This window comes from Quercus lobata, chromosome 8 (genome assembly GCF_001633185.2).
Source record: "Quercus lobata isolate SW786 chromosome 8, ValleyOak3.0 Primary Assembly, whole genome shotgun sequence".
NCBI lineage: Eukaryota > Viridiplantae > Streptophyta > Magnoliopsida > Fagales > Fagaceae > Quercus > Quercus lobata.
Window position 1 is genome coordinate 8,066,809 of NC_044911.1, and position 25,664 is coordinate 8,092,472.

The window sequence follows — 25,664 nt, forward strand, 5'->3', positions numbered from 1 at the left end:
GTGGGGCCCAAATAATTTATGGGCCAGGCCCATTCGCCCTTAGAGAGTCCGAAGGCCTGAGCCAAGGAGAACTACGGCCCAAGCTCTACAATACAGAGCACCTAACAGTTTTGTGATAGCAGATCCAAAACCCCACCAGAAGAAGAAGGGTAAAACTGGTATAGGGCCAAACTTAAAAGAGAATCAAGGAATATCCGGGACAGTTGCTCCCATTGCCATTCAATGCGCTGCCCCTAACAGAGCCGTACTCTCCAGCTTTATCAACCATCCCCAACAATTCCGGGATTGGACTGATGGGACAAATGTCAGTTTTGTAAAGATTGACCCTACACGTGGACGAAGGACAGCGAATGCAGGCTAGTATAAAAGAAGAAGCAAATGAATCTGATGGGGGAGGCGATCTCCAAAAAAGAAAGACTCCATAGGGGGAAACACCCTAATAACATGTGCAGACCATAAAAGGACCCGCCGTCGGGTAACCTGGGAAGACCTTAAAGGTCCTCGGACCAAGTCCGAGGAGCCCAATCACAGTGGACGCCACGCTTCACGGCTTAAATGGTCAAACCTAACTCTTTTCTTTTACTGGAACCCCTCTAAAATCGAGTCCGGAACATCGCCCCGTGACCAACGGCTAGCTTTTCAAGCCCACTCTCTACAAATTATATTGTGAGGGATCTTTCATGTGCGAGCCCAACATCCTTATTGGGCCGCCAGAGAATTGTGTCCTTACACTAATTTATATGTATGACTTTGGTGGTGCCTAGTTTGGGATTATCTATTTTGTGCTTTTAAATTGAATGACATTTTTCTAGTATTTCTTTTTCTTTTTCTTTTTCGTTTTCGAAGCTTTGAGCTTCTTTTAAGTTGTGGGATTCTTTATACAAATTTCAAAATTTCCTAGTACCCAAGCTTTTATTTGCTTTTTTGGATTGAAATATATAAAGGAGCAATGAATGTAATATGGGAGCAATGAATGAGGTGTTCACTAAACTACACAAAATACAAAAATTGTACTAAAACCGCATGCAAAATGGTATAACCACCCACCCTCTTTATATAGAAAAATATACCAACTTTAAACTGTTCAAATCGAATCTTATACATCACACCGCACATGTGACCGCAAAATTGAGATTCAGTTTGGTTATGGTTTTGGTTAAAGTCTAAACTGCACCGCACTACACATGTGACCGCAAAAATAAGATATGATGCATTTATGATTTTAGCTAAACCACAAGTGCGGTACTAAAAATGACCTAAAACTGCACCGCGAACACTCCTAAATGAGAGAGTACTTAGTAGTTTTCTCCTTTTTTTTTTTTTTTTTTTTTTGAGAAACAAACACATACAAGTTAGTACTTAGCAGGAGTATGTATTTTCCATTTTTTTATTTTCTAATTATAAAAAGGAAAATAGCTCTATTTTGATATGAATTTAGGATTTTAAAAACAAAAGAGGTACTTAAGAATTCTAGTGAATCTCCAATCTGAATAAGTCACACATATTAAGTCTTGCAAAACAAGCAATGTCCTTGCTTTGATCATTGAAACAAACAAACATACTAAAAGTCACTTTTCTCAACAACAACAACAACAACAGCAGCAACAACAACAACAAAAAAGAAGGTAGAAAAATCACTAATTAAATGTACTGAAATTAGTGGACTTGAAATCTTTATAATCCAGAACTTAAAACTTAGAACTCCAATGTGAGATGCCCTACCGACCGCTCCTAGGCTGGAAGGTTAGGTAACAGATAAGATGTGTCCCACAATACAGGTGAAGCAGAACTTGGCCTTGTTTCCTGTCTTGGTGGTTTCAGAGTTATTTTATTTTTTGAATGGCCTTGAAAATTAACAAGGTATATAAATATAATCCCTATAATGTGACTTTGTATCTCTTTCATCGTTTGATAATAGACTGTAGTTGCATACTTTGAATTGGGTACTAAGCGTGGTGCATGAAGTTATGCAGAGCCAGTCATTTTGAAGACCCCAAAACAAAATAGTAAAGGTATTTTGAATATGAAATTAACACCTGATAAGCTACGTGTCTGTTCTAACTTCTATGGGGTTGTAGCCTTTCAGGTTCAGGAAAAAAAAAATGACATTACTTTAAATTCCATAGATGGCAATATGGCATCTCTTCAACATGTGAGCTTCTTGTTTTCATGGTAAAGCTGTTTTTTTTTTTTTTTTCCTCAGTTTAGGATATTAGAACAGGGCAATTTGATTGATGGAATGCCTTTTAATCAATGTTGCTATTCTGAAATTTCAAAAAAAAAAATGTTGCTATTCAAGAAATCTTTATAATCCAAACCAAACCTCTATGAATTTTTCTTATAGCTCATTATGATTTACTGATACATTTATACTGTTTGTTAAATGCAGAATTAATGTGCAACATTTGGGTGTTGGGCTATTTCCAATTAATTAATTTCAAATTGTATTGTACATGTGAAATTAGGGGTCTATGGTATTTATCCAACTATGCCCAAAGAATCCTTCAAGCAATTACATTAGAAATTACAAAGAACAAATACATGTCATCACATTTATGATATTAATTTGAATGAAGATGTTCAAAGCTTACATATCCTTTTTTTTTTTTTATGGGAATGAAGATGGCTTCATGACAATGATGCTGTGCCCAACTTTTTTTTTTTTTTTTGAAGTTAAAAGATAGATGTTGTGTCCTACTTAAAACTGGAAATTAACTATGAAGAAAAGGGCTGGGAATTGTGTCCAAGAGACCACTTGCAATTTCTCTCTCTTCTTGTTTACTCTGTAATATACATGTGGTTTATCATATATGATATATCTGCCAAAAAAAAAGAGGAAATGAAACAACTATACTCCATTCGTTATAAAAAAAAAAATTAAAAAAAAAGTATTGAAGTCACACGCTCACACAGGCACGATAGCCAACTTAAACCCAGAAGATTAATCTTAAAAATGTTATTTAGTTCAGTTCATGTACTAATCATCAACATGTTTTATCACTTTAAACTTCTAAAGTTAAAATTGCTCATGAATTAAAGTTTATAGACCAACATTATATTTTAACCAATAGTGACTAATATAGATTATCTTAAAAATCTGGAAACAATCCATAATGAAAAAAAAAAAACAAAAAAATTCATGTCCTAGTTGATAACTTGATGTTTGATAGACCCCTTATTCTTTGTTGACTGCCTAGACCATTCTACAACTACTAGCGCTAAGCACGACCTTGGTCGGGTCAAATCGGGTCTAAACCAATCCAATAAATATGACTCGAAATTCCTCTCACCCAAAACCCACACATTCAGGTCAAGTTGGGTCTCCTCTTTTTAATTTTTTTTAGAGAGTAATTTATTAAGTTTTCTTTCATTCTTGAATGTTGTTGACATAGCATGTTTCTTTTCTTAGACATCCATTTTGGGAATTTGAATCTTAAAAACCAACACGGAAAATATAAGGTTATTATTATTATTATTATGTGAGGTGTGAACAAATTGAAGAGTGAAATATGCACTCTTTATGAGAGGAAATTAGAGAGGAAAACAATAATTTTCTTTAAATTCCTTAAAGGACATAATTACATTCAGTCACATTCAATGCATAATTGCTTTTTTTTTCTTTTGAGAAAAAATTAGCTAAATCTTTTATTCAAAAAACTACTAAATTAGCATTAATAAAATTAACGTCTGGAGAAATACTCTATCGAAACTAAAAGCAAACAAGAAATCTATACTCACTTATCTAAAACATTTGTTACTGCATTGTCTTACGGATCATCTCTGAAGAAAGTTAACATGAGACGAAAGTGTCTTTAATTTAATTAGATGGCCGAATGAGTATAACATATACACAATTGAATTTTAAGAAAATAAAATCTAACAATCCAACAAAGAATGCTTGTTCCTTGACATTTTTCCCCATCAACGGATCTTTTAGCAAAAGGTTTTATTTTTTATTTTGAATAGTATATTATACATGAAGAGAAATTGTTGATTTCAAGGGACTGCATTTATCATAATCCTAAAGGATTGCGTGCTAGAAGAACATAGATTAAGCAGGTAATGTGGGAAAAGGAAAACAGGTTAGCTCGAGCATAAACTACCTTGTATATAAAAATCTCTTACCTGAGAAAGAATACATCAAACAGTCGAAGACTACACTCTTTAACACTGTTATTTATACAATTTAAAGAGAAACCCCAAGAATGAGGACTACTTCTAATGTTGAAGAAACCAAAAAAGACTACTAAAATATTGGTGTTATGCTGACACCAATGTAATACGAAAAAATTATAACTTCGTATACAACGCAAATAAAACTAAGAAATAGCCAGTAAGGTTCTCCATGATGTGCTTATAGAACGTTCTCAGGCAGATTCAGTGACTCCACTTCAATGCTCCAAATTTTAAAAAGACACTAAGCAGGAAAAATTTTGCATTACAATTTCCAAGCCAAAGAACTAAACAAGCAAAACAAACTGGAGAAAAAATAAAATGATATAACCAATGAAATTTACTTCTTTTCTAGAATTTTCATGTACTCTGAACATTTGAACTATTGAAATAAGATGTTTGAGAGTTCAAGCAAACAATGTTGCCTCAACTTCTTAGCCGGGGGAAAAAAAAAGTGAGGAATGGGGTAACTCGGCCCATAATTAGATTAGAAGTACATACAACATCAAATTTTCCGCTTGAGACTAAAAAAATGTTAATATCTTTAATGGAAAAGGATAAAACAAAATGGTCCTTTGTTTTTTTTTTTTTTTTTTTTTCTGTTTTTTTAGGTGGGGGGATAGGGGGTGTTGAGGCCAACTGAGGATCAGTTCAAAATATCAGAATCTGAAATCAGGATCCACATCCATTGCCCAAGCAAACTTCGCCAGAAGAGACTTGTTGAATATCTGTGAAGTTTGGGAAATGTAAGAAGCAATTAACCAATAAGAAACAATTATACCAATGCACAGAATGAATGCAATTACTTCAAACCCATACTTTGTGTGAGTGTGTGCGCGCGCGCGTGCGTGGGTGCATGTGTGGGGTCGGTGGCTCCATGCAGGTAGGTTTAATTTATCAATGTTACAACATTGTTTTCTTATACCCTACATGGTTCCAAATCATCAAAATGATCAAAGATCAATAACTACTCCATCTACAAGATGTATGAATCTCATTTTTCTTCATACTCAAATTAAACATAAAACATTAGATTATGAATTAAATAGTAAATAATATATGACTAGCATAAAATTTGGCATGTGAATTAAGAACAAAGAGAATATGCAGTCCACCAGTGGGATTTTCAAATGTTAACGTTGGTATGTATATACGTGCATATATATAGCCAGAACTGAACCTAGTGTATCCAAGCCATGGTGTTACTACGTATTTACCACCAGGCCGAGACACCAGTTCTACCTTGATTGCACTAACTGGTTTAAGAATTGCTTCCAGTGAAAGTGAAATATGCTTATTGGTAAGATCATTCACCCAAAAACTAAATGCAGAAACTATTCACCTTCTCAATGGGAACTTCATGCCGCTTGCACCATGCAACTGTGATCCTAGGGTCAAGGTAATTGATTTTGGATGTGCCTAATGCCACAGTTTTCAGATCTTCTTTTGTCTTCATATCCAGTTCCATTTTCTCAATCTTTACATTGGTTTGAGCAATCTTTTTCTCTATCCTGTGTAACATAAAATCATAAACTATTGTGAAACCACATATATCAAAACAGGATGAATAGTTGGCTTAAAAAGTCAAACATGTGGTATTACGCTTCCGGAGCCAAATTCCTCTTTTGTTTTCCATCAGCATCCTTTAATGGGGGCTTTCCTTTCTTTGCCCTGTCCAAATCTGTCTTCAACTCTTTCAGCAAGCCCTAACAAAAAAATGAAATAAAAATTAAAAAGACTCAGCATAAGTGTGGACATAAGTCACAAAACAAACAAAGCACTAGTTACATGCAAATGCACGCGCGCGCACACACAAACACACTTCTTGCATCATCGATAGAAATACTAAGGGGGATTTCTTAGTATCAACATGTGACTAGAGAGATTTATAAAAACAAGGGGAAATTATAGTAAACCCACATGTGGTTTGGCCCATTTTCACTTCACCTACCCGTAGTTTAAAACTTAACACTCTGCCCACTTATGTTTAGCTCCGTTTGGTCTCTATTACCCACGTTTGGCTTTTCCGTTAGAAAACAACTTTTACCACCAAAACATAACACGAATCAAAAAGTTAGGGTTTGAATTTTTTGAAAGAGCTTGGGTTATGGGGTTTTGTGTCTCTATGCAAACTACTAGTCCATATACTTTGTGTTTCAACCTGTTCCAGTGTCATTGAAGAGCTCATCTTCATGACTTCTTCAAAATCAGGCCCGGGGTCTGGCTTTGGCAACACTGAACATCCAAACTGGTTCATGCTTGCAAGAAAGAGAGCACGTGTTCGCTCTACATACTTGATAGATCCCACAAGAAACACCATGATAATGGGAACACAAAGCTTGTTAGGAAGCGATTGATAAAAGATATAAGCAGTTGCCTAAACCTGTAATATGAGTCTAGCCAAGTGCCTAAGCCAGAACTCATTATCCTCAAAAGCAAAAGAAGTGATGGTATCAGGGCCACCAAGATGCAACAAAAGAAACGAAGCCCAGAATGTACTCATTATCCTTCAACCCCTCATATATCAAATACACCACCTCTCATGGCGTTCACAAGGTCAAAGCCACCCTCTACATTCGAGACCCGTGGAAGTACTCTGTTTTCAGTCGGTGACGTTTGGGAAGTATTAGTTATTGGAAAGACAATTCGGTGTTTTCGGTTAATGGGTATTGATCAGAATCTTCTGGGAAGCTCTGTATGGTCAGATCAGGGAAGAGTTATGTTGGTTCGTTTAGTTCAAAATATCCAGATGTTGTTCTTAAGTTTAATTATTCAAAAAATAATAGCCTTTATGGTAGTTTGATTGGTGGAACATTAGAATGTTTGCATATGAAAAATGATTATAATTACTTTAAACCAATTGTGATATTGGGGTTGTCTCAGAATTTCTAGGGCTCGTGAGGAACAGTTTCAAGGGTTTGTGTTTTTGATCCGTGTTATGTTATGAATTGTATTAAAAAGGTGTTTTTCTAACGTCTGAGGGTGAGGTGGGTAACGGAGAACAAACAGATTGAAGTTCAGGTGAGCAAAGTATTAAGTTTTAAACCACAGGTAGGCAAAGCGAAAACGGGCCAAACCACAGGTGGGTTTATTGTAATTTCTCCTAAAAATAAAAAATAAAAAAAAGGGGAAATATCACAAGATAATCACAATCTCAAGGCAGTAACTCAATAAAACCTCCAACATTGACATGTATGCCATCTGACACTCATAATTGTAAAATTATTTTTTCAGTTCTTTCTTCAACAGTCAAGTCAAAGCCTGCCTTGTTTAATGCTTCTTGCCTTTATTTCTTCTTTTTGTTTTATTTTTCTTTTTAGGGTCTAGGTTGGTCCACATTGTCTTTATTCTTTTCTCTCTCTCCTGCTTTTCATTTTCTTCTCTCAATTCAAAACTTTCTTTTTCTACAAGGGTGCTAAAAACCCTGTCTCTAATCTCAAATTATCCTATTACTTTGATATAAATCCAATTTTAAAAATAAAAAAGGGAAAAGCATGTGCTATATAGCATATATATTTTCTACTCTTTCTTTTCTTGTTAAGTTAGGTCTCAACTTTACTAAGTCAATTTCTTTTTCTCTAGTCATCCTTATAAATAATTAATCATGGGAAATGACTATTGGTGAGAAAATTTTAAGGTAAATTTAATAAATTTATTTTATAGTCTATGACAATAGAATATTACAGATGATAATACCTCATCTAGCAAATTTCAGCCTCTGAAGCTCTTTTAGGACTCCACCCATGACCCCACCCTCCATATTTTGTTCATAGGGTAAGGAGATCACCTCCATCCTTTGTTTATGGGGTAAGATGTCATGATCCAAAGATCATTGGCCCTTTAGCTTTTTCAATGTACTTTACCAAACGTTTATCATAAAATCCTAGAATTTTTCTTCTTTACATTAAAAAGTTGCACACTCAATGGGTCTTGAAGCCATGACCCTCCACCTTGCTCTCACAAGAGAAGGATATGTGATTTGAGCAAGAGTTCATTGGCATAAAATCATAGAAACTTCAATTGACTTCTACTTTAAATTTCCATAATCTTTTCAGATGAGTTTGGATATTAACATGAATATTGATAAATCTATTGATATCTAGTGCACTGGACCCTCAATATGATGGTTGATATTGACATTTATTCACAAAGCAAAACAAACCATGTATGCCTTTCACTAGACATATGGTCATTACCTGAAGCTCACTAATCTTCTCATTTAACCTTGACATCTGTTGACTGTGAGACTTTGAAACACTCCTTTGATGGTTACAAATTATTGCAACCTGCAACCAGAAAAGCCAGAATTTTGGATTCTGCAAGTAACTTGAAAGGAACAAAATCATAGATCACTTCACTTTGACAGGGAGGACTTTTTTACCTCCTTGTTGGCATGCTGATAAACAACAATTTTCTCCGCAACATTTCCATCTTTAGTTCCCCTATTTAACTGCCAAAAACACAAGGAACCAATCCAGATGGAGATGCATAAACCCTAACAAGAAATTAACCCAAAAATTTCCCTTGAAGAAAAAAAAACATTTTAATCCCTTTTTAAACTGTTATAAAAAAGACACCAACTTGAAGATAGGAATAAACTATATAAAGAATTAAACCAAAAACTTCCTTTAAAAAAGAGAGCATTTTAACGAAATAAAACATAGGACTAAGTATGCATTAAAGTTTCACAAGTAGCAATGGAACTATCTCAGCAACACTGTTAATACTAAACAACAAAGATTAGATCCTCATGCCTCTGCTCGCCATTCATATTAATGGCAAAAATACAAACTAGACAAGTTGTGAGATCCAAATGTTTTCTTACCATCTCATCCAATGTGATGGATGCATTATATGTTCGAAAGACTTTTGCTGTAAGACCAGGCATGAGTTCTTTTAGATGAGCATTCAATTTATTGGTGTCCAACATGTCAAAGAGGTCATCAGAGCCACGTTTTCCTGCAGCAAACAGAAAATAAATACTCATTGGCTGTTATCACAAACTATATATCTATATTCATATCTAAAACCTAAACAGTGACCCAAATTACTCACCAGTTTGGAACTGTTTAATAGCCTTGTAAACAGGAAGCTCAACTTCAACTTTATTTTCGTATCTAATTGAATCTTTACCAAGGAAGTTAAACTGAATTTATCAAAAACAGTTCACTGGTTACCACTGGCAATAAACTGTACACGAGGAACTATATGGGATGGTTTTTTTCTAGAACTTATTCCATTATACCTCCAATGTGTTTGGGTCTACTGCTTTTACGTTCTCTACTTTCAATGTGCAGCAACCAACAGTATCAGCCTCATCATCATCCTGCAGTAAAGCAGCCGATGATACGAAAAAAAAAAAAAAAAAACCCAATAAATTTTGCTGGATAATGAATGCAACCATGAGCACTTGAATGGCTGATTGCTAATAGGAATTTAAGCTGCTTAATTCTTAAAGCAGATTAAAAAGTAAAAAGTAAAATGCAAGCAACACAATTACACTATACCTATTTAGAAACAAACATACAAAAGCAAAAGAAGAAAAGCTTGAAGAAAAAGAATACCAAATGGTTCCAAATTAAGGAGAATCCTAATTTAAGCAGTCAAAATGCCAGTCATCTTTTAAGCTAAACATCTTCTATTGCTTTTCCTAGTGCCAGATAAATGACCTAGCATGTGATAAAGAATTCAACTGACCATGAAAGCCTTATTCCCCCCACCCCACCCTTTTTTGGGTAACTCTGCTCTACATAGTGCTGCTTTTTTTTCTCTTTTTTTTAAGGATTACATGGTGCTTATTTACAAACATACAAAAACCTAAATAAATGTGTGCAAGCACATGCAGGGGAAGGGGGGTTGATTCAAGTAATATTTTATACAAAATATACCTTCTCATTGCCAGCCCTCAGCGCTAGTTTATCAATAAGATAGGTAGCAACTGCAATTTGCCGTTTCGAGACATCTTTGCATGTAAAATTCTTCGTGTATGCAGTCCTGATGTTTTCTATGTAGTCCTGCACTCAAAATTTCAGGTTTTAGCAAAATATTACTAAGGTCCTTCAATATCATCCCAGGGAGGGTATAAAAGCTAGTACTAAAGAACATTTGACAATTTTCAAAGCTAATAACCAAAATTTTATGTAAAAATCCTTAAGCATTATGATCAGTAATTTATTGCACGAAAAGAACCTTCAGCATCCTTGCTTTTTCATATTTTTCCTTGTCACTTTGCCCCTTCAAGGTACTACTAGCTGCAAGGAACACATACTTGAATTCCTTTGGATTGATTGGATCATTCCAAAAAGCTAACCATGTGACAGTATTGTCATGTCTTACTTCCTTCCAGCTGCCAAAGATTACAAATTCCAAAACTTAAAAACAGTCACAGAAAAATTTGGCTTAAATATAATACTTTATTCAAAATCACTTGCATATATATATATATATATATATATAATTGTGTGTGTGTGTGTGTATATAGTACAGTCCTTAAAAGGGTCTTAATGACTTGATTTCTTGTCAAGGAGATTGTGAAGAACAAAACCTTTCACCAGGGATAGGGCATTCTGGAATTGAAGCATCCTTTCCAACATTGATAGTAATGTCGCTAGGACGAATGCGTTTTTTCAATTTTCCCATCTGACAGCGTAGAAGCAAACCATCAATAACAAATTCAGATAATAAACTTTAGAAATAAATAAAACACATCCACTTATGGCAACAGCAAATCCTAATACTCTGAATTCAATCACATACAACTCTTAAATAATCTTAGGTATAAAAATGTTAATAGAACCTTTGGATGCTCTCCACGGCCTCGGAATAATCCGGGTGGTTCAACTCTAAAGTTTCCAACCTGAGATTGAGATTATAAAAAATTAGATGCACAATTAAAGATAACAACAATATGCATTGAGGTCCACAAAAGGAAACACGTGTATTTATCATCTAGAATATATCATAATTAGTGAATACATCAACGTAATCAAAATAGACAGCATAAATAATAATAGAGGAATGTGGGATATAAGCAACATTAATTTGGTAGGACAAATTATATAGCATGGGAATAGTTCACAGACAACTATTCACAACAAACTCAAAGCCAGTCGGAGGACTGTTCATCCTTTACATCCACCTCACAAAAGAGTGAGTCAGTGATGTGATTTGGAATACTCTTGGGGGTTATGAATAGAAAAAAGGCAACCATACAAAAACTTCTTCACAACGGAACAAAATGAGAAACATAGCCATATATGCATTACCAATGTAAATTCTCAAATCTTTCTAAACCACCATACAGTAGTCAATGCACCCAGGTGACCAATAGAACCAGAAAGTCAACTTGACACTATCGGAAACTCTGCAAAGTCAATGTGAAATTGCTTCATCTAGAAGATATTAGTTAAAATAAGATGGAACAATATATGTAGATGTTGAGGGGAGGGGCTGGTTCTATGAGTTGAGAATGCAAGAATTATTTCTTCTAAAAGTTGAAGTGATCATGAAGGGCTATTGCAAAAATGCAACACACTTGCTCAAAGTAATTTGAAGTAAAGGCCTTAACCATATGGTCAATAGCATGATTTTTCTATTTTAATCTGAATAAATAAAAGTTGCACTAGATACGTGACTGACTTTAAACCCATGGAAAATACTGATTATATAGTAGACACTGAGGTATAGAAAAGATATAATTGTCATATTTTTTTTACCCCTAAGCATGTTTCTAGAAATGTCCAAAATAGAAGGGCTTCGGGAAGGGTAAATTGTATTTACCCACCCTGCACTATAAGTTTTTGCAATCAACACCCTAAGGTAAGAATAATTTGCAGTGTCCAACCCACCAACCAAATCATTTTTAAAGATAACAAATTAGTGGCTAATTGGGCGTATTGTAGATTAATTAGAAGAATCTGTTAATTTATACATAAATCAATAGTCCAAACAACATATAAAATTCAAAAATCAATCAGCAAAGGCCTAGAGAACATAATATAACAATAAAATAACCACATGTAAAATAGGTTTAGAGGATTGAAAAGAGGGCAGAATATCCTCAAATCTTCAAAACATTACAACCCCCCAACCAAAAAAAAAAGAGAGGAAAATAGAAGAAAAAGTCAAGGCTAAAAGAAACCTTCTCTTTAACACCATCAACAATGGCCCACATATACTTTTCCTCCTGCTTCAATTTCTCTTCCTTCAATGTCTTCTTCTCCTGAATGAACAGAAACTTCTACGTCAACTGTTTTGAAACTGAGAATGCCATATTAAAAATATATATTAAATAAAATTTTTTTTTAAAAAAAAACGACGTTGATTTTTTTATTCGTAAGTTACTGACACACCCAGTGGATCTTGAAACCTAAGACCTCACCTCCACCTTGCTTTTACAAGGGGAGCAGGTGCCATTTAAGCTAGAGCTCATTGGCAACAGAAAGATCTTGATTAGATCTGAGCTGCTGTATGTAAAGCAAATTGACATATTAGCCGCAATGTGGAAGCACAGACAAAAGCAATTATGTGAGAAGCAATTGATCATATTCACATCATGCTTCATGAGTAGTTGTCTTCCATACCAGGAAAGGAGCAACTGTTTAAAACACTAGCTCCAGAGGTAAATGCCGTCATTAGATATGGAAGGCCTATTCATTTCAATGTCATTCTGGCTCTTATAACAATTGGCAATTGAAGTTCCAATGTAATCTTTGTTTAGACAACACTCGTGTTGGAAGAGTGACGTATATAAAGGTCAAAGACAACCATTTTGCAATAAAAATAATCAAAATGTCTTTTAAATCATATATCATAATTTCTTAGCATAGTTGTAGTCAAAAGCTAATGGATCAAGCATACAGTAATAGCTTTTTATATGCAACAGCATCTTTAATGCGAAGCTTTCATGTAAATCAGTAGAAAGCCCTAACAAGCTCAACAATTGCCGTTAAGCCAAAGAGTTCTAGGTCCTCTTCACACGAGAGAGAGATGGAGGCTGAGGTTGTGGCTTCAAAAACCACTGGTGCATGTATAACTTAACAATAATAAACCTCAAGTATATGCTATCAATTAGTGGGCAAGATAGAAAAAATGTCATAAGCTGAACCCAAATAAAAACTATTATTAAACTCCACGGGAATCGCATGCCTAAGTATATTCTGGTGATAAAAGCTTATATGAAAATGTCGAGTTCATTGCCAAAGAAACCATAGTTTCTGGTCACTGGCCTTGCTTATAATAAAATGAGTAGATAAGATCTAGAACAATGAATTCAGAAGTAAAAGCAACTAAAGATATGAAACGATGCTTTGAATTTGTAATCAAGCTCATTAAGTAAAATTCATTGATTAACAAACCCAGAAAGCAGGTGAGAGCCACCAACTTACTTCTGTAGTCATTTGTTTCTTCTTATCCTTTTCCTTTTGGTACCAGTCATAAATTGGGGTGAAATCACATTTCTCTAAGCCCTGAATTACATGGTTTTTACCAAGTAATTTTCGCCAATCATTCCAGAAATTCTCTTTGAACTTATCTTTCTGCATATAATCTGTATCTTTCATCACTGCAAACATTGTGGCAACCTGCAAAAAGAAATCATCAAATAGATTTTAGAAACCCTGTGGGTATAAGGTATATGGTAAATGCAATGTCAGTAGGAGAAAGAGCAGAAATAATTGAAAGATTACTGGACTGAAGATTAGGGATGAAGGCAAAGCAGGTGTGCGTGTGTGTGTGTGTGTGTGTGAGAGAGAGAGAGAGAGAGAGAGAGAGAGGAGGGGGAGGGATACTCACCTCCTCTTGTTCAGGAGTCAAATCAACTGGCTTCCCATTATAAAGCATCTTCACTCCATGAGACTGATATGGAGGTGGAAAAATGACACCATTGTGAACTAAGGTAGTCCATTTCTTTTGCCCATCACCAGAGCTAGGTGTCATTTTTGTCGATCTTATATATTTTGAATTTTTCACTACTTTCTTGGACTTCTTAGTTGTTTTCTTAAATGAAGAAGAAACAACTTTTACTGCCTTTTTCTTCGTGGAAGAAGACTTAGCGTCTGATGCAGATGACTTCTTCATTCTCTGGGAAATTGGAATAAAGTCATCGTCGTCGTCGTCGTCTGCCTTTGCTTCAGCTTTGACTGATGTTTGCTTTATCTTCATTGGTGTAGATGCATCTAAGAGCTTTGCCTTTTTAACTAAAGGTTGTTCTGAGGAATTCACCTTATCTAGAGGTCTCTTGCTCGTTTGCATGGAAGACTTTTGTTGTTTATCCCTCGAGGTAGAACCATTTTGCTGAATTTTCAAAGCCAAAGGTTTCTTTTCATTAGAACTTACTATCTGCTGTTTACTACTGGATATACCCATATTGGATTTTGGTGAGAACCTTGAAGACAAAGGAGCTTCATCATCAGATTCTGCAGAAGATTTTTTCAGAGTGTATTTTGATTCTGATGCCTGTGATTTGTCAAGAACAGGTTTGGGGACAATGGTGGGTTTTGTCATAAGTCTAGCACTCAGTGGTTTCTCATCTTCAGAATCACTATTTTCTACGGGACATTTAACAGAATTCTTTTCCTCCTTAACAGAAGTTGACATGTTCTGTTGGGATGAATGCTTTGACCGACCATCTAATGTAGTCGACGCTTTTGAATTTGCTACCAGTGAGTTTTCAGAAGATGCCTTGAGGTCAGAAACAGGTTTGCTCGTCCTTTTGGGGACAGCGGTGGGTTTCACCAAGAGTCTAGCACTCAATGGTTTATCATCTCCCGAGTCCTCAGAATCACTATTTTTTTCTAAAGGGGGACATTTCACAGAGTTTTTTTCCTCCTTAACAGAAGTTGACATGTTCTGTTCAGATGAATTTTTTGAACGACCAACTACTGTAGTTGACGCTTTTGAATTTGCCACTGATGACTTTTCAGGTGATGCCTTGAGGGATGAAGTAGATGCCTTTGGGCTTGCTGGAGGATACTTTACTTGTGATACCTTGGTGGATGTAACCATCTTCCCCTTCTGCATACTGGAATTTTGACCATTGGAAGAAGGCCCATCAGGAACCTGCCTCCCAGATTGTCCATCATGCCTTTGAGATGATGGCTTCTTTACTTCTGAATTTACTCGATTTTGCTTAGCTGTTGGGTTGGTCCTTTTGAAAATTAGAGGCTCATCATCATCAAAGTCATCATAAACTGATTTACCAGACGTTTGAACAGCCATTATTCAATTATGCACTGTTGCATCAGCTTCTGGCCACCAAACCAAAGAGAGAAAGAGATTAGAAATGACAGTTGGGACCCAAAACTCCAAGGCTTTATTATTAATCTCGAATAAAGATGCAGAAAAACAATAAATGTAAGAATAAAGTAAAGCATAGCATTATGATTACAATAAAAGGTCAGTCAGAACTAATTTCAGAGGCAGGGATAAAGATGCAGTTACTTCTATTGTATATGAATACCATTGATGGAAGCATATTCAAGCTATTTATAAAATAAGTTACAACTAAACCTAAACAATAGAACACCATTTTCTACAGAATTCAAATCTAAAATGAATTTTTTTAAGCTAGAGTATTCAATATAACATAGAAAGATTAAGAAAGGGAAAGATCAATTAAGAAAACTTCTAAGAGGTGGCAAAACCTAATACCATAAATTTAATCGACTAGAGACCAATCCCTACACAAATTCAACCAAATATACACACACCCACCATAGCATTCTTCTTGTCAAAAGACTCAAAGCAGGATCAATGCATGGTTCCATTCATTCCATAACAATTAATTCAATTATGATTTAGCTTTTTTAGCCCATTTATGAAAAATCCAAATGAGGGTCACATATACTTATCCTAGCCCATTGCTTATCCTACCCCAAAAAAATTACACAAGCTTCTAATTCAATCATGAACCTCACAAGATAGAAGCTACCCAAAACCAAAAGCACAAAGATAAAACCACATTAAAGTCTTTAAATCATCTAATACTGCTTCCTTGAACTCATATAGCCCTACCCATGCTCAACTCAACCAAACACAAGGTCTTTCACAACTCCTAACTAAGCTTCTTCATTAGCCTAACAATCCAAAGTACACATCTATATTCCACCAATGATTCCTACCTGCCACAAATCCCATACCCAATAGAATTCCTCATAATCTACCAGCCTTCTTTTTCCATGGGACAATTCTTATCAGGTTGGTAACCAATCACAAACTTAATCAAGCCAAGCCCAGCATTGCTCAAGCTAGACCCAATAAAAAACCAAACTGGGATCCAACATTTAAGCTTCTCTCACTGACTCCTAGCGAGCTGGGCAACAAGCTCTCCACAAACAGCTCATCTACCCATAATTTGTACCAAAGATTACAATTTCTTACACCCTTTGATTACCAAAAAAGTCAAACAAATCATAAAGCCTTAACATTCAACACAGCCTAGTTCCTCAGAAACCCAAAAACCCCAATCAAATTCACACAATTTACAGTGAACCCAGAAAGAAATCCAATCCAATTAAGCTAATTAAACTACACAAACTCACCAAATCCAATGTCCCCACTTTCCGCAAACTCCCCAAAAAAAAAAAAATTAAACTGAAAAAAAAAATCCCAATCCATCATTCACCCGAGTTTTCTCTTTGTCTCCCTCAACTTTCTCAGCTACCAAACAGAATGTTCACATTAAGAAAAACAAAACCCACCAAAGAAAATAGAAAAAACCGCATAAAAACCAAGTCACAGAAGCTGATACAGAAACCCTAAAAAATCAAACTTTTTACTTCCCAATATATCCACAAACACCAATCAGATACAAAAGCAAAGTAAAATATCAACAACACGCATATTAAGATCAATCCCACAATACCCAAATGAAGAAAAAAAAATTTAAAAAAAAACAGATAGATTTTTTTTCACATAGTTGTTGGGAACCAAAAGAAAAATCATTCCTTTATTTTTTTTTGTGTGTGTGTTCTCTGATCTGAAACTTATGGGTGTTCCTTTGAACTTGTGGGAGCAGATTGGATATAAGTATTGAGAATTTAAGAAAATCAGAGACAGAAGAGAGTCTTACAGAGTTTTGGGTACACCTCTCCCAGAGAAAGAGAAAGGCTTTGTTTTTGTAATTTGTACGTGTGTGTTATGTTAATCTAGGTGAGAATTGCTTGCCCTTGTGGGCTTTGTGGCTCAAAGAATGGTTTTTAATTTTTTACTCTTTTTTTTTTTTTTTGGGGGAGGTACCATATATATGTAGTATTTTTTTTTTTTTTTTTTTTGGGAGAATCATATGTATAGTATTTTTAAATATATATATATATATAAAAAAATAAAAAAGAGAAAAATGGATAATTGAAAGAGTGGCACTGGGTTTTGAGGAAATTGTGAAGTGGGTGTGAGAGTTAAGCTTTTGTCTACATCTCAGTCCTACTCATCATTGGATAATGAGTGAAGCTACGGCTGAGATTGAGACACGTCAGCAATAGATGCCTTTTTTACAGTGTCTTTTGGTCGGGATTAATAGTAATACCATAAACGATGTCGTTTTGGGTTGTGTATGTTACTTTGGCCTGAGTAGCTAGAGAAAATAAGGTTTGGATTTGGAAGTGTGGATGCACACAAATTATCAAACCCATGCTTTTTTTTATTTTCTTCTTCTTCTTTTTTTAGATTTAAAACTAGATTTTTTTTCAATAGGAGGGGAATGCATTAAAAGTTTAAAACAATCTAAAAAGAGCAACCGGTAGCATAATTTTGCAAAATACAAAAAAAAGGAGGTCATTTTACACGTTTTGATAATAATAAAAAAACACATACATAATCAACCCAAAACCGAAGAAAAACTCATCCCAAACCCAAACCCAAACCCAAACCCAAACCAAAATCAATAAAAACTAAATCCAACCCCAACGAAAAACCCATATTAAAATCCAACAGAAACCCATATGAAAAACCCACCGGAAAGCCGACTTCGACTCCGGTTCCGATTCAGATTCAACCTCCTCCATCGTTGTCTCAATCACCTCCGGTGGGGGTTCCGTGGTATTACAAGAAAGCGATGACGCCCTCTCCGTCCAACGCTGTTGTGGCCGCTGAAGCTAAGGCGGACGATGTGGAGGAGAGAAATAGCGAAGAGGTTGTGGTGGAGAGAGAGGGGATGAGGAGATTGGCGAGGGCGATAGAGAGGTACAGAGAAGTGTATGAGAACAAATGAGAGAGAGACGGACAAGGTTGGGACCTTGGGTGGAAAAAAAAAATATTAATGGCAGAGATATTTATTAATAAAATAATAATAAAAAATATTATTTAAATAAGTTAGAGCGATATAATAGATATTCTGACGTGAATATTTTGTAAAAGTAATATTGTAAAATAGAAAAAATAAATTATTAATGTAAAATAAACGAAAATTTAGTTGAACCGATGCAGAAGCATAATTAAGCGAGTCTAGTTTATTTTTTTGTTTATTTTGTGACAGGAACGAAACTAAGATTTAATCTTTGAGAAATTAAAGTATGAAATAAAATAATCATCAGCATTTTAGAATGAGAATTAATGCGCATCAAAAAAAAAAAAAAAAAAGAATGAGAATTAATGATAAGATTCAATACTAAAGTAATACATAAAAATAAAACTAACATTTATTTAGTGCTAACAAAATATTTATTTTAAAAAAAAAGATACAATAATTATTTTTTTTAATACATTTCAACTTAAAATAATGAAAATCCTCTATAATTGATTTTCATACAAAATTATGCAGTAATTTTCAGTGACTCAGCGTCCGTTTGACTGAGGTTATTTTGGAAATGGAAAATGAGAAGAGAAAATGAATAGTTGAAGTATTTGATTGGAAAGGATGATTTTGGTGGGGTGATTTTGTTTTCTCTTTTTGCCCACATTTTGAGAGATTTTGTTTTCTTCACAAATTGTGGAGAAAATGGGGGAAAGTAGGCTTAGATGGGAAATTACCCGTTTGCCCCTCCCCCTTCCACATTAGTTTTCTTTTTTTCTTTTTCAACATTAAACATTCTTTTTTTTTTTTTTTCTAAATAATAAGATTTTTTTTCTTCTAAACTATTTTTTATTTTATGTAATAGGGGCATGAAAGTAAATTTATATAAATACCATTTTTTTTATTCTCTCAATTTTCTTTTCAATAAAAAAAAAAAGTTTTTCATCATTTCACTTTTTCATCCACTCAACTAAACACACATTAGGAAAAACTAAGGGTATGCTTGGTAACTGTTTTTTTCTCTTATTTTCTATTTTCAAAAAAAAAAATTAATTTTGAAACTAAAAAACTTGTTTGATAACTCAAAATAAACAGAAAAGAAAAATTATTCTCAAAATTTAATTTGTGAAGGAAACTGAAAATATGCGAAAGACTGATTTCAGTTTTTAGTTTTCAAAAATCAAAGAAAACATGCATTTGATTTAATGAATCTCTCTCATTTAATGAGTTAGTATTAGAGTTTAAATCCTAATAACAACATATTTTAGTATTTTTTTTAATTTATTTCTTCAAAAAACTATTTTTTAAATTTCAACTAACCAAACATTTTTTTTATTTCAAAAATACAAGAAATTTGTTTTTTCTTTATATTCCCAAAAACAAGTTTTTAAAAATAGAAAACAAAAACTATTACCAAACATAACCTAAATATTTTCTATCACCCACTTTCCATCCTCCAACCAAACGAACCTTAAAGCAATATAAATTATATAATACCCTAAACTTTCATATACGAACAAAATTGTGTCACTATGTCATATCTAGCATCTAATTCCAAACTCAAAAAATTAACAAATTTTTTTTGAGAACCCTAAAAAATGGTGAATTGATGATCATAACAAGTAGAGAAAAATGAAAATTTGAGAAATTGAAAAAAAAAAAACAAAAAATTCGACACAAAAATAAATATTTTAATTCAACTATATTTAAAACTACTCAATGTTATGTTTTACTCACCAAAACTATATAAAAAAATTTTAAGTAAATAATTTATTTCCCATTATCTTAGCCATGTTAGCACCCAAACATACAAACATTGTTAGCCTCTGTTAAGGGAAAAAATATATATATTTCAATCCCAAAGTTTAAGTACCTGGTACCAAGAAAATAAAATTTTGAATAAGATTGTCTATTATATTTATTTTTATTTTGTTATGAAACTAACTTAAGAGAGATTGAGAGGAGGGATGGAGGTGAAAGCCATTGTGGGTAGCATTAAGGATCTTGATGTATTGATGGTCTTTGCATAAGTAATTGAAAACACTTCTTAAGATGGTTGATACCTCCAATATAATAGCTCTACTTGAGTCTAAGTATTTATTAAAAATGTTTTTTTTTAAGGGGCCATAAGTATGGGCTAGTTGGCTTTTTTTTTTTTCTTTTTTTTTTTTTGAATATCTTTCAGCCAACATAATTTTTGAGAGGGATTTAGGTTTAACTTTTGAAAATTCAACTTCAAACTTTACTCAATAAACCAAAAATAAAAAATGAAACTTTGAACCATACATATTATTAAAAAAGGCAAATTGCAAATTACACCCCTAAAGTTTTAGGGTTTTTGGATTTTATACCCTAAATTTTTAGAATTTATATTTTACCCCTAAAGTTTGGAGGTATTTAGATTTTTACACTTTGACTTTTTAGAATTTAGATTTTATACCCTAAATTTTAGGGTTACTCCATAAAGTTTGAGGGTGTTTAGATTTTATACTTTGAAGTTTCAGAATTTTGAGGTGTAAAATCCAAACATCCTCAAACTTAAGGGAGGTAAAATCCAAATTCTTTTTTTTTTTTTTTTTTTATATATAGGTAAAATCCAAATTCTGAAACTTCAAGGTGTAAAATCAAAATACCCTCAAACTTTATAGGTGTAATTTGCAACTTACCCTAAAAAAATTCAAGGCCAAAGGCTTTATGGTCCCTAAATTGGTTTTTTTTAGCATTTTCAATAATATAACCAAACCAAACATTGACAAACATATAGTTTTCCTTAATAATATTTTCAATTGAAATAATTTATAAAAAAAATTAGTCTTATACCTAAAAAAATGAAACCTAAATCTATCAAAAACAAAAAAGAAATACTATGTTGACAACGATTTCACAACAAATCATAAATGGTAAGTTGTTACAGGTTATTATTAGTGGGCAAAAATAATACTTTTATTGGTAAATTTAAATTTGAACCAATAATAACGTACCATCTATGATTTTGTTGTGAAATTAGTATGGACATAGTACTTCTCAAAACAATATATATATATATATATATATATATTAATTTGAGAATATGGAGATTACAATTATGGGAGATGAGAAAACATTATCCTCAGAGTACCGGATAGTTTACTGAAAACTGGAAGAGCTGGAATCCTTTCATTAAAAATGCAAGTACATATAATAGGGAGTCCAATATTCTTTTCGGATTGGGGATTGGAATGTGGGATGGATGGTTGAAGCTCTTGGATTATGTTCTTACTTCTTACCAAGGTTTTTTGTGAAGTGCCGACTAGCAAAAAGAAAAAGTATATAAACTAAAATTAGTATATTCAAAACTTTTCTTAGATAGATGCCTAGGCATTAACTGGGATTATTCTCTTAAAACAAGTTAAATGTATTGAGAACCATATAAGTTCTCATAAGATGCTTTTACCTTTCCCCTTCCAAAAAAAAAGAAGAAGAAGAAGTTCTCATAAGATGCAAAATATAATAGAAAACAAGGTGTAACATCTTCTCCATCAGAATAATTCGGCTAGAAAAAGGTGGGTTTTCTAGCATCTTATAGGTTATTTATATTAGGTTATCAAGAGCTTTTCTTCATAAAAAAAAAAAAAAAAAAAAAAAAAAAAAAAAGGTACGTGATTTATAATGTATTTTCGTTAAAAATATTTTCAATTGAAATCATTTACTCATATTAAAATCATATTACCAAATGGTCAATTAAATTTTCTTAATCATCTTCACAATATTTTATAGCAAGAAATGCCCATGCTTACATGAATTACTTTTTTTTTTCATTAAAAAAATGAATTAATTTCATCAAGTGATTAAGGTAATTTAATTATAATCATACTTTATTTTTATGATTTTTAATCTCTATATATATATATATATATATAAAACTGAAACTTTTGAAGCTCCCACAATTTTCCACGTCAGCACAATATTTAAATTAAATTAAACTTTCCACCTCATCACTGTTTTCTTTTTCCAATGCAAATTAGACTTCTAGCCAAATAAGGACACTCTCCCACCACCTCTACTCTCTCCTATTTAAGAATTGTTTGCGTAGAAAACCTAAGCCCCAAAAACTATTCGCGGAGAAGATGATGTTTGAGGACCCTCACCACAAAGTGAATATTGAAACTGACATCTTTTTATAAAGGTTGGTCAATATCTTATATTTTATATGTATGGCCATTGGTCACCACTATTTTTTTATTATTTTTATTTTAAATTATTTTTATTTTAGATTTTATGATTAGATCTGCTATTATCTTCTTTTGCTGCAACACAATTTTCTCCTTATTTTTCTTCAAGATTTTTTTTTAGGGCGGCTCATGCTTCACAATTCACATATTCCACTTATGTATTGGACTCCTCTCCTTCTTCGGTCAATGCATCAAGGTTAGGGTTATTTGATTTGTTCAATAAAAATTATAGATTTGTTGCTTTTTTTTTTATAAGTTTGTCAATTGTTGTTTTGTCTATTTAATTGCTGGGCCTGAATCGTTTAATTAAATCTTCAAAAATTTTTAACCTTTTAAAAGTTTTAATATTTCGAATTTTAACATTTAAAAGGTAACTCATATTTCTCTAATATTTCTATGTTGTATAGACATATTTTTTTTGTTTATTATATTTCTCCATTGTGTAGTCACATAATTTTTGTTTTGTTTTAATAAATTCTTGGCTCAAAATCTTCTAATTTTTTGGTTTACATATGAATTTTTAAGTTCATTTTTTGCAATACATTTAATTGTCTAGCCAATTTCAATAGTAGAAAAGCTATAATCATGGATTCCCTTCTTTCTATTGTATTTCTCTATTGCGTAATTATATAAATATATATATATATATATATTGTTTTATTTCAATACTTTTGAAGCTTTGAATCTTCTGATTTTTTTTTTAAAATTTTTTTTTGGCCTTTTGGAAGTTTTAACATCATAACTTTTGGGTTTTATTTTTTCTATTATCAGAAATTATCTATAAGATTTCAATGAATATCCATGGATTATTCTTTTTGAGGGTAACCCATATTTATCTTATATTTTTATTCCTAACTTTTTTTTCCTATATTTTTTCTTTAATTGTCCGTGTTTACGTCTCTTTTGTTTTTCTTATTTTTACTTTCATAGCGTATGTACATGTTGTGTATGTTCTGGGTATTTAGGCAAAATCTATAAAGACTAAAGATACTTCTTCTTCTTTTTCTTTTTTTTTTCTTTTTTTGTAATGAATCCTGTGTTTTTCATGACTTTAGTGAGTCATATTCTTAATAATCGAAGTGGTTTTGTTTGACGTGGATTTTGTTCATATTGGTTTCAAAGTTTATTTCTTGGCTTATATTATAGATTGTAATATATTTATTCATCAAACTGTTTAGTTGAGTTTGTTTTCGAAATTGTTTTCAGTATTGGACATTTTCTTGAAGCATGTTGGTATCATATATTAAAATACTGTTAAGTTAATAATAATAATAATAATAATAATATAGTTTAATAAATGTCTGAAACTTATAGCTGTTAACAAATGTTTTAACTATATGATTTTATTTTACAAATTCAATTTTGGTGTTGTAGTAAAATAAACAAAGATTAAATTATATATTGTACTCAATACATTTCCCGTGCATCACATGGGTTAGCGACTAGTTTATATTTAATTTCACATTATTTTTAACTAACTAGCATTTTGGCAGAATATTGTAAAGTTGAAAACTTCACAATGCCCGCGTAAATAATGAGTTCGCTATTGTACCAAAACCGGACAATGACTCAAGAAAGAATCAATAACTCCTATCAAAAAAGAAAAAGAAAAAGAAAAAGAAAAAAAAAAAGGCTATATAAAGACTTCCCTGGAAAGGAAACATATTTGTCATATAATATAGAACTAAATATAGTATTGGACATTGATACAATAAGTCAATAACCCCACTAACATTTGGTTCTCTTTACACCATTGTTAGAGGATTTAGAGAGATTGTTCTGATTGAAACACGTCTCTATCATAAGTTTGCTTCTAAAAAAATAAAAAGCTATCAACCAGCTTACCTTTCTTTTTATTAAAAAAAAAAAAAAAAAAAAAAAAAAAAAAAAGCTATCAAATATACTCTATCTAAGAGTTTTTTTTTTTTCCAAACATGATTAGTGGCGAAGCTAGAAATTTTTTATAGAAAAGGATCAAGTTATATATATATATATATATATAATTCCAAAGAATAACACACAAATAGTGTGTGTATATCTATTATAATTTTTTTATTTTTTATAATAAGTATATTATATTTATTTATTACTTATATAATAAGAATATTTCTAATTTTGATTTAACATATGATATTTTCTTATTTTTAAAAAATATTAACATCAAGTAAGTCTATCTTTATACTCTCAAAAAATTGATATGACTAAAAACATAAAAAGTCAATTAAATAAAAATAGAACATAATTAAATTATGTATGGTATACATTAAATACACTTTGATTTAATGAGCTATATATGTGTGATATAAGAGTAATTAAAGGGAAGAAAATGCATTAGTCAACTATATAAATGCATTATATATTTTTAGTAAAAATTTAGGAGGTATTATTTAAATTTCATGTCCAAAATTTTATATATTTTTTCAAAAATACAAGAGGGAGGGAGGATTTTTGAAAGACCCATGGCCCCCTGCCCTCCACCCCTAGACATGATATTTTTTTTTAAAGAGTTTCAACCTATAGCATCTGCTCTTGATGATACCAAAACACCAATTAGTTTTTTGTGTAGGCGAGGATTATACCCCAGATCTCTTATTCAACCATCAAAGACTTTACTAGTTGAGCTAACTGGAACCCACGGACGTGATATTGTTATGTGTTATGTTATATTGTTATTCATATGGATTAAAGTTAAATAAACTTTTTGTATATGGGCACCGTATTCGTCTTTCCATCATTAGCACAGCCAAGTAAATGCCACATATGACTCTCCAAAAAAAAAAAAAAAAAAAAAAAACAAATGCCATATATCTAACGCTGACCAATTTCTGATTTTTAAAGATATATTGAGGCGCACCTCTTACTCAAGATTCAAATTCAATCTTATTAGTTTCTCAAAAAAAAAAAAAAAAAAAAAGTCAATCTTATTTGGTATGCAAGTAAACAAATCCTAATCCAATCCTACTCAGTGTGCAAGAAAAAAAAACCCTAGTTGTATTACAAGTCTTATAATCAATTTTAGTTTGAGATTTTTTTTTTTTTTTTGGGAAAGTATT

At 32.5% G+C, this 25,664-nt stretch overlaps 1 protein-coding gene across 3 annotated transcripts; it reads right to left on the minus strand.

Moving 5' to 3' along the window:
* Positions 1 to 4,486: 4,486 nt before the first annotated feature.
* LOC115958370 (DNA topoisomerase 1 alpha-like) lies at positions 4,487 to 17,383 on the minus strand. 3 transcript variants are annotated; one of them, XM_031076784.1, is made up of 16 exons: positions 17,243 to 17,383; positions 13,966 to 15,416; positions 13,560 to 13,754; positions 12,314 to 12,394; positions 10,970 to 11,029; positions 10,718 to 10,812; positions 10,363 to 10,519; positions 10,062 to 10,187; positions 9,419 to 9,499; positions 9,229 to 9,319; positions 8,999 to 9,132; positions 8,555 to 8,623; positions 8,370 to 8,459; positions 5,776 to 5,879; positions 5,516 to 5,684; positions 4,487 to 4,901 (listed from the first exon to the last, which is right to left on the minus strand). In XM_031076784.1, the coding sequence occupies exons 2-16, from the start codon at positions 15,388 to 15,390 to the stop codon at positions 4,833 to 4,835; spliced, it is 2,946 nt and encodes a 981-aa protein (XP_030932644.1). In that variant the 5' UTR covers positions 15,391 to 15,416; positions 17,243 to 17,383; the 3' UTR covers positions 4,487 to 4,832. The 3 variants fall into 3 exon arrangements, with proteins under 3 accessions (XP_030932644.1, XP_030932643.1, XP_030932645.1); XM_031076783.1 differs by having other exon boundaries at positions 13,966 to 15,419; XM_031076785.1 differs by lacking the exon at positions 17,243 to 17,383 and adding an exon at positions 17,090 to 17,236 and having other exon boundaries at positions 13,966 to 15,419.
* Positions 17,384 to 25,664: the final 8,281 nt, after the last annotated feature.

What these genes read in the sequence shown, in the direction of transcription:
- LOC115958370 (XM_031076784.1), bottom strand. Translation starts at nt 15,390, where the DNA reads ATGGCTGTTCAAACGTCTGGTAAATCAGTTTATGATGACTTTGATGAT. An exon ending in AAAAAGCAAGGATGCTGAAG is followed by an intron (nt 10,188 to 10,362) that starts GTTCTTTTCGTG and finishes TTTTGAGTGCAG; the next exon opens with GACTACATAGAAAACATCAG. An exon ending in TATTAAACAGTTCCAAACTG is followed by an intron (nt 9,133 to 9,228) that starts GTGAGTAATTTG and finishes TGTTTGCTGCAG; the next exon opens with GAAAACGTGGCTCTGATGAC.